This window comes from Diaphorina citri, unplaced genomic scaffold, assembly GCF_000475195.1.
Source record: "Diaphorina citri unplaced genomic scaffold, Diaci psyllid genome assembly version 1.1 scaffold2856, whole genome shotgun sequence".
Taxonomy (NCBI): domain Eukaryota; kingdom Metazoa; phylum Arthropoda; class Insecta; order Hemiptera; family Psyllidae; genus Diaphorina; species Diaphorina citri.
In genome coordinates this window covers 15,662-25,158 of record NW_007380272.1, presented here as the reverse complement: position 1 = coordinate 25,158, position 9,497 = coordinate 15,662, and the positions used below count along the sequence as shown (strand labels likewise).

At 43.7% G+C, this 9,497-nt stretch overlaps 2 protein-coding genes across 2 annotated transcripts; one reads left to right on the top strand and one right to left on the bottom strand.

Moving 5' to 3' along the window:
• Positions 1-261: 261 nt before the first annotated feature.
• On the bottom strand, positions 262-1,135 carry LOC103519637 (beta-hexosaminidase subunit beta-like; the record flags this gene model as incomplete). The annotated part of the gene is made up of 2 exons (XM_026831080.1): positions 262-386; positions 814-1,135. Coding segments are annotated over 2 exons (447 nt in total), but the record flags the coding sequence as incomplete, so codon positions are not given.
• A 1,131-nt stretch (positions 1,136-2,266) lies between these two features.
• LOC103519636 (beta-hexosaminidase subunit beta-like) lies at positions 2,267-9,497 on the top strand. Its single transcript, XM_026831079.1, has 7 exons — positions 2,267-2,294; positions 2,363-2,714; positions 5,434-5,549; positions 6,691-6,907; positions 8,323-8,548; positions 8,979-9,049; positions 9,299-9,497. The coding sequence occupies exons 1-7, from the start codon at positions 2,267-2,269 to the stop codon at positions 9,495-9,497; spliced, it is 1,209 nt and encodes a 402-aa protein (XP_026686880.1).

Genomic DNA, 9,497 nt, shown 5'->3' with positions numbered 1-9,497 from the left:
TTTTTTTTTTTTGAAGAGGTTTGACAGAGGGAACTGTAACTGCTATGGTCTTATCGTCCCGAAATCGAAGAGAGGAGGAAGACAGGATAGGAGAAAGCCAGCCGTTCCGAGAACGAATATTATCCCATCAGAATAAAATTCGCCCCGGGCGGGAATCGAACCCGCGGCCTAACGCTTACAAGGCAGACGCACTACCAACTAAGCTAATTAGGCTGGCCTCTTGAAATAACTAAATAAAATAGATAAGGTTGGCATAGTTACCAGTAAGCCAGTTTCATCATAGATGATTGTCTGGAAGAAGGTCTCCAAACCTCGCAGTATCCCCCAGATGGTTGAGCTTTCCAGCACACTACCATCGGGAGAGGAGCTCTTGATCGACAGACTATCTGGAAGTAGAGACAAGAGGACAGAAAGTTAAGTAACGTTGCTTGTTTCACCATAACTCCGAACCGTTAGTCCGATTTTGACGAAAATTGTATGATGAAGTCAGCAATATTTACTACCTAGTGGGGATAATTTACTAGTAGATATTGTTCACTCAGATTTGTAATGGATACCTACCGGAAGGTGAAATAGAAGGAACAAGATCAAGAGGAAGGAAGAAATTCGGAATGCTGACCGACATCTTGCAGGGAAAGACTTTTCAAGAAATAAAGGAAGAAGCACAAGATCGTGAAAGATGGAGGATCATGAATCAGAAAAGTTGAAGTTCACGGTGGTACCTGTCCCAGGACAGATTTACTACTATATATACTACTGAATAGTATGATTAATTGATTATGTTGACTCAAGTTATCGCTGACTCATACTCACATTTTTCATTCATATACAGCACGGGATATTCTTTGTCACAAGCTGTACTTAGCTTGATCTGTAGTTGATTCAGCGTTCTCCTTGCTTCATAATATTGGATACTGCTGACTTTGTTCGTCCTCAGGATGTCTCGCTTGATTTGAATATATTGCAAATATCGAGCCTTGGCATCTTCCAGAATAGGACAGGTTTGGTCTGTTACCTGAAAAGTGAAAGAGGTTTCATCTGAAAGGTTTCTTGCTAAATAATTTGATGTTATTTTTTTCCTCCAAAGAGCTTTGATAGAGGGGACTGTAAAGGTACGAGCGAGCCAGCCGTTCCGAGAACGAACCGTATCTGTTTAGGATAAAGTTCGCCTTGGACAGCAATCGAACCCAACCTATGGGTCAAAACTAAGACGTCTCTTTTCGGTCAATTGTCTTCGATAAGAAAGAGATGGTCTATCAACTGCCTCGGTGGCGTAGTGGTCAAGACGTTCGCCTGGTAAACAGGAGGGCGTGGGTTCGATCCCAGCCGAGGTATGGAATTTCATAATAATAATAGTAATAATAGACTCTTGAGTGGAAGGTAACCACTAGGCGAGGTTAACGCCTTAGGCGTAATAATAATAATAATAGACTCTTGAGTGGAAGGCAACCACTAGGCGAGGTTAACGCCTTAGGCGTTCTCTACCACCTAACCCTTAGAGCTCTATTATTATGTGGTCAAATTCTCAAATAAATAAAGATAAAATTCCATACCTCGGCTGGGATCGAACCCACGCCCTCCTGATTACCAGGCGAGCGTCTTGACCACTACGCCACCGAGGCAGGTGGCCTCAAATAAATGAGGAATTTCATCCTCATTTATTTGAGAATTTGACCACATAATAATGGAGCTCTAAGGGTTAGGTAGTAGAGAACGCCTAAGGCGTTAACCTCGCCTAGTGGTTGCCTTCCACTAAAGAGTCTATTATTATTATCAACCAAGGCTTCAATTAAAAATAACCCAAATACCTACATTCCTATTAGACTGCATATGTGTTGGGAGGGAGGGTACAGCTAAAATCTATCAATAGACTCATACCTAACTATCAATAGATCACAGTCACCAATTTTTATTGATGATTCGTCTATTAATTAATCATTCAGTATAAATCAGCTCAATTGCATCCTCAGAAGATTTGGCATTTAGAAGATTTTAATTATTCACATCTTAGATGTATTGTTTACATTTGATGTGGATATTTTATACCTGTCGGAGTAGATCAAATAAACACTCTTGTTTCTTGTGCCATAGTAATAGTGCTTATTTATACTGCTCGCATAGGACTGAAAAGTCCCTTTACTCCAGCAGTAGGCTACTACTATTATTGTGGTCAAATTCTCAAATTATATTGAGGATAAAATTCCATACCTCGGCTGGGATTGAACCCACGCTCTGCTGTTTACCAGGCGAGCACCTTGACCACTACATGACTACACCACATGACACGTCCAACCGTCTCCCATCCAAATACCCGCAGACGTCGACGTTACTTAACTTTCTGTCCTCTTGTCTCTACTTCCAGATAGTCTGTCGATCAAGAGCTCCTCTCCCGATGGTAGTGTGCTGGAAAGTTCAACCATCTGGGGAATACTGCGAGGTTTGGAGACCTTCTTCCAGACAATCATCTATCATGAAACTGGCTTACTGGTAACTATTTTTATTGGTTTATTTACAGCGGCAGTCATGAAGTTACTACTCGGTTTGGTGTGTCTATGTATTCTGCATTGGGCCAATGGTCAAGTGTTTCCACTACGGGTATTCACGGGACAGAAAGGCTCCGTGTGGCCTAAACCGGTACAACAGATTCCGGACAGGAGAGCCCACACCTTGGACCTGAGCGCTAACTTTACCTTCCAGGTAAGAGTGAGATTGTGGTTATGTAGGTACTTCGTTCTCGGAACGGCTGGCTTTCTCCTATCCTGTCTTCCTCCTCTCTTCGATTTCGGGACGATAAGACCATAGCAGAGACAGTTCCCTCTGTCAAACCTCTTAAAAAAAGTTATTTCAAGAGGTTTGATAGAGGGAGCTGTAACTCCTGAGGTTGTATCGTTCCGAAATCGAAGAGAAGACAGAGGATATGAGAAAGCCGTTCCGAGAACGAACCCTTATCTGTTAACCCAGAATCCACCCCTGGCGGGAATCGAACCCGCGACCTAGCGCGTACAAGGCCTTGCTCCACCCTCAAGCTAACTAGGTTGACGTTTACCCTGTTTCTTTACTCTATAACAGGGGTTTCCAACTAGCAGCCCGCGGACCTAAGGTCTTATCGTCCCGAAATCGAAGAGAGAAGGAAGACAGGATAGGAGAAAGCCAGCCGTTCCGAGAACGAATCCCATCAGGATAAAATCCGCCCCGGGCGGGAATCGAACCTCGCGGCCTAGCGCTTACAAGGCAGACGCGCTACCAACCAAGCTAACTAGGCTGGCAAGGACTAATTGAAACAGGACATTGTTTCTACAGTTTGGCATGGGAGTGGTAACTTTAAAACAAGGTTAGTTTACCAACCTTGCCTAACCCAACCTGGTACATAACCACGACAAAAACCTGCCGAATCGGTTCGTGTAAAGATACACAGGCGTGCTTACTGGAACTTGGCCTGGCGCACTGCCGTGCGCTCAGATGATTTTCCCCTCTGAGCTTCGAAAGGGCCGTTCCCACTTGTCGTGAATTTCACACGATTTTTTTCCGAATGTCCTGTAAGCAATGTAATTTAAATGAGGGTGTTCCCACTACACACGACACGATTTTTTTTTTCCGAACGACAAATGGGAACGCGCCTTCACCAGCACGAAGAGATGCCCCTTTTTTCTTAGTGTTGGTCAAAAATTGTTACCTTTTCCTCTCTCGTGAGTTCTAAACTTGAAAAGGACTGATCTACCAAACTAATCTATTCGGATCCTAAAATTACATACCTCGGCTGGGATTGAACCCACGCCCTCCTGTTTACCAGGCGAGCGCCTTGACCACTACACCACCGAGGCAGGGACCACTACACCACCGAGGCTAATGAATAAATGCCGAGGAGAGCCCGAACTTTCCGCAAATTTCCCTTCTCCGCAAGTCTCCGTCAGCTTGGAGAGTACCTCTTCTGCCTTGTAAGTTGTAAGTTTGTGTTCATTCGTATAAGATTCACCCAAATTTAAGGGCTGTATTCCACTACACTTTAAACCTCAGAGTGAGTTTTTCTGTAGGTATGCTGTAAACACTAGGTCAAGGGAACGATTCCCGTCCAGGGCGAACTTTAAAAATATGAAGTTCGTTCTCGGAACGGCTGGCTCTTTTCTATCCTGCCCTCCTTCTCTATTCGATTTCGGAACGATAAGAGCACTTTAAACCTCAGAGTGAGTTTTTCTGTAGGTATGCTGTAAACACTAGGTCAAGGGAACGATTCCCGTCCAGGGCGAACTTTAAAATATGAAGTTCGTTCTCGGAACGGCTGGCTCTTTTCTATCCTGCCCTTCTCTATTCGATTTCGGAACGATAAGACCTTCGTTTTTACAGTTCCCTCTATCAAACCTCATAAAAATAACGATAACATAAGAAAAATCGCAAACCTCATAAAAATAACGATACATAAGAAAAATCGCAAACCTCATAAAAATAATGATAAATCGCAAATTCGCAAACCTCCTAAAAATAACGATACATAAGAAAAATCGCTACTCGCAACTCTATGTTGTGAGCAGTTGGGCACAATAAATTCGCAAACCTCATAAAAATAACGATACATAAGAAAAATCGCAAACCTCATAAAAATAATGATAAATCGCAAATTCGCAAACCTCATAAAAATAACGATACATAAGAAAAATCGCTACTCGCAACTCTATGTTGTGAGCAGTTGAGCACAATCTAGGCTTGCCAAACGTTAGAAAATGGTATCCTTTGTCCGTGAGGCAACCTGCTGTTGAGCAGGAAGGTGGCTGTTAAGCATTTCTCTCTCTCTCTCTCTCTCTCTTGGGTCGGTACTAGGCTATGGTTGAGGGTCGGACGCCTATTTAGGTAACAATAAACCCAAGGATCCTGGATTCGAGTTCGGGCGCAAAATGTTGAGGGAAATCCGGTTTAAATTTGGCTTAGTTCTATGATTTTCCCCTCTGAGCTTCGAAAGGGCCGTTCCCACTTTTCGTGAATTTCACACGATTTTTTTCCGAATGTCCTGTAAGCAATGTAGGTAACATATTGCGCTATTCGAAATCAAGGTTTTACATAATAATTAATATCTTGTTATGAGGGGGAATTGACATAGGTACTCTAATTTTCTACCTGTCCACACAAGATCGGGGGAATTGAACATCCAGTCCATGGCTACCCAAATATTTCATCGGGGGAATAGAACATCGGAAATAGAAACAAATCAAAAATTCGGGAGAATCGACAAACGCCCATTTAAATGGATGTATTCCCATTACATGAGACACAATTTTTTTTTCCGAACGATAAATGGGAACAGGCCTTCACCAGCACGAAGAGATGCCCCTTTTTTCAAAGTGTTGTTCAAAAATTGTTACCTTTTGTTCCTCTCTCGTGAGTTCTAAACTTGAAAAGGACTGATCTACCAAACTAATCTATTCGGATCTATTTTGTCCACAGTAACAAAGGATCATTCCATCGCACCAAAGCTGTGTACACGATTGAGGACATCAAGAGTATTATAGAGTATGCTAGATACAGAGGTATCCGTGTAGTGCCAGAATTTGATACTCCAGGTAATTTTTTTTATATATATAAAGAGGTTTGACAGAGGGAACTGTAACTGCTATGGTCTTATCGTCCCGAAATCGAAGAGAGAAGGAAGACAGGATAGGAAAAAGCCAGCCGTTCCGAGAACGAACATTATCCGTCCCGAAATCGAAGAGAGAAGGAAGATAGGATAGGAGAAAGCCAGCCGTTCCGAGAACGAACATTATCCCATCAGGCGGGAATCGAACCCGCGGCCTAGCAATGAGTCCTGAACTTTTGAAATCCAAGCCCATCATTATCAATGATAATTTATCATGAAGGGCAAGCGAGAGAGGAGATAAGAAGTGGAGTGTTCGTCTGTTCGTGTTTCAGATCACGCGGGATGGTTACACGGCAATTACTTCAGCAGGATGGTACCTGGATGTTATTGACATCAGAGACGGGTACGTAGCATATAACTGATGGTATAACACTGATATAACATATAAAACTTCCAACTGGGGTGGCCTCAGGTAAAACTCACTCACAAAGGCCGAACGGGGTCCAAAATCCAATGAGTTTTGGCGGGGTTCTTTACAGCTGGTTGCCCTTCCTAACGCCGGGTTTGGGACCGGGATCACGAATACACTGGCTTGTGTACCCCTTTGGCTAGGTTATTAAAAAAAAAGCTTTTTAATAAATTTTCATATTATTTCAGGTACGGTTGGCAACAGGAATGGCAGCGTTACTATCGCATAGACCCGCAGGAGTTCCCCGGGACTCCAGAGCAGCACTCCCTGGTGTTGGGTGGGGAAGCATGTATTTGGGGGGAGAGAGTAGACGAGTCTAATGTAGAGTCCAGGATCTGGCCTCGGGGGGCCGCCATTGCCGAGAGACTCTGGAGGTATGTAACTTGATTTCATTTCACATACCAGTCGAACCTGTCCAAGTGGGACTCGTCTAAATGGGAAACCTGGATGAGCGGGAACAAATCACCCGTCCCTTGGATTCCCAACTAAACAGGTTCGAGTGTACTTTTTTTTTTTAATCCACCTGGGATACTTGCTAGCAGTTACAGTTCCCTCTGTCAAACCTCTTAAAAAAAAAAATCGATTTTTTTCGAATGTCCTGTAAGGTAATGTAATTTAAATGGGAGTGTTGCCTAAATTAACCCCTTCTGCTTCCCAGGGCACGTTTGGAGCTGGGGCTACGGCAACCCGAATCTTCTATGTAAAATCAACATCACCATTCCTGATCTGAACACCACTCAGGAGTATTGGGGACCTATTGACCCCACCAAATCATCCAGCTATGATTTTGTTCGAGACCTGTTCACGGAAGTGCGTTCTGTGTTTCACGATGAGTTCTTGCATACTGGAGGGGATGAGGTGGACTTCTACTGTTGGTAAGACTGAGTTCATGTCCATTCCTATTCTTACACCCAGACATTGATGGCCCTTCAGGCCATTTTCGCACCCTTTCTTAGATACCTCTACCTAATTTTGAGGACCCTCCCCCTTGGGTATTTTTGTGCTCCTTTACTGTGGGTTGAACTCCCCTCCCTCAATAAAATCCGGGATACGGACCTTCCTGAAGACATCTTTCGTCAAGGGAAACTATCATTATTATTATTTTCCCCGCGACAAATCTCTCGATTTAACTTGGAAGGTAACTCGCCTGCCTTGTATGCTCTAGTTTGACACCCGGAGTGAACTTTATTTTAAACAGATAAGGTTCGTTCTCGGAACGGCTGGCTTTCTTCTATCCTGTCTCCCTTCTCTCTTCGATTTCGGGACGATAAGATCTTGGCAGTTAGAGTTCCCTCTAAAAAACCTCTCTAGAAGAGGAAAAATCTCCTATCCTGTCCTCCTTCTGTTTTCGGTTTTTGGGACGATAAAAGAAAGAGAAGAGAGGGAGGAAGAGAGAGAGAAAGAGAAGTAGGGAGAAAGACTGAAAGATAGAAAAAGAATATCTTTGGATGACTTGTCGTTCTGAGACTTCCTTGCGAATGGTGCAAGAGAGTTCCCTCCATCAATCAAGCCTCTTTTTTTAAGAAAATACACAGAGTGCAGAGACTGCGGGAGAGAAATGTTCCGCTCTCGACCAACATTTTGAGTTTCGTTTATGTTTTTAGTTTGATAAATATGCAGCTAATAAGGAGCGCGCAGCGCGACAAGCATAGTCTCAAGGCATTTGATTGGTCAATTTCGACTTGAGACTGATCTAAGAACGATCATTCTTGTTCATAAATACGAGTGTTAGATACCTCTACCTAATTTTGAGGACCCTCCCCCTTGGGTATTTTTGTGCTCCTTCACTGTGGGTTGAACTCCCCTCCCTCAATAAAATCCGGGATACGGACCTCCCTGAAGACATCTTTCGTCAAGGGAAACTATCATTATTATTATTTTCCCCGCGACAAATCTCTCGATTTAACTTGGAAGGTAACTCGCCTGCCTTGTATGCTCTAGTTTAACACCCGGAATGAACTTTATCCTTAACAGATAAGGTTCGTTCTCGGAACGGCTGGCTTTCTCCTATCCTGTCTTCCTTTCCTCTTCGATTTGACCTCCGCTGGTTAAAGTTCGCCCGCGAAGAGATACTCGTATCTTTGGATGAGTTGTCGTTCTGAGACCTCCTCGGTAATGGTACAAGATAGTTCCCTCCATCAATCAAGCCTCTTTTTTTAAGATGTTGTCTTAATCGTGTTGTTGTTGTTGTTGTTGGTGTTGTTGTTGTTGGTGTTGTTGTTGTTGTTGTTGTTGGTGTTTTTTTAAGATGTCTTAATCTTAACATTACTATCTTTTCCTTATGTTGAAGGCTCAATGATCCCAACATCAGACAATTCCTAGCGGACCGTGGCTGGGATGGACAACAACTGCAGAGTTACTACACGAGGAGAGCCCTGGCTATTGCCAAGCAGCTCGGGTTCACATCTATCGTATGGCAGGAGGTTTATGAGAACTGGCGTAGTGAGAGTCGGAGAATGGATCCGGATACTGTGGTACAAGTGTGGTATGGGAACAGAAATGATCTGCTTAATAGGGTAAGTGGATACACCTCGCTAGATAGCGGGTTTGATTCCCGCCCGGGGCGGATTTTATCCTAAACCCTAAACAAATAAGGTCCAATCTCGGAACGGTTGGCTTTCTCTTATCCTGTCTTTCTTCTCTCTTTGCTTTGGGGACGATAAGACCTTAGCAGGTACAGTTCCCTCTATCAAACCTTAAAATTAAAAATTATATACACCTGTCTCGGTGATGTATCGGTTGAGGTGCTCGTCTGAGAAGAAAGAGGATGCGGGTTCGATTTCACCGAAACCTTTTTCAAGTAGACGCACCTTGAATTCCAAGCACAGAGCCGAAAATGAGTCCTGAACTTTTGAAATCCAAGCCCATCATTATCAATGATAATTTATCATGAAGGGCAAGCGAGAGAGGAGATAAGAAGTGGAGTGTTCGTCTTTCGTGTTTCAGATCACGCGGGATGGTTACACGGCAATTACTTCAGCAGGATGGTACCTGGATGTTTTGGACATCAGAGACGGGTACGTAGCATATAACTGATGGTATAACACTGATATAACATATAAAACTTCCAACTGGGGTGGCCTCAGGTAAAACTCACTCGGAAATAGGGCCCCTACGAACCATCCAAAGGCCAAATGGGGTCCAAAATCCAATGAGTTTTGGCGGGGTTCTTTATAGCTGGTTTATCACGAATACACTGGCTTGTGCACCCCTTTAGCTAAGTTACTAAAAAAAAATCTTTTTAATAAATTTTCATAATGTTTCAGGTACGGTTGGCAACAGGAATGGCAGCGTTACTATCGCATAGACCCGCAGGAGTTCCCCGGGACTCCAGAGCAGCACTCCCTGGTGTTGGGTGGGGAAGCATGTATTTGGGGGGAGAGAGTAGACGAGTCTAATGTAGAGTCCAGGATCTGGCCTCGGGGGGCCGCCATTGCCGAGAGACTCTGGAGGTATCTAACTTGA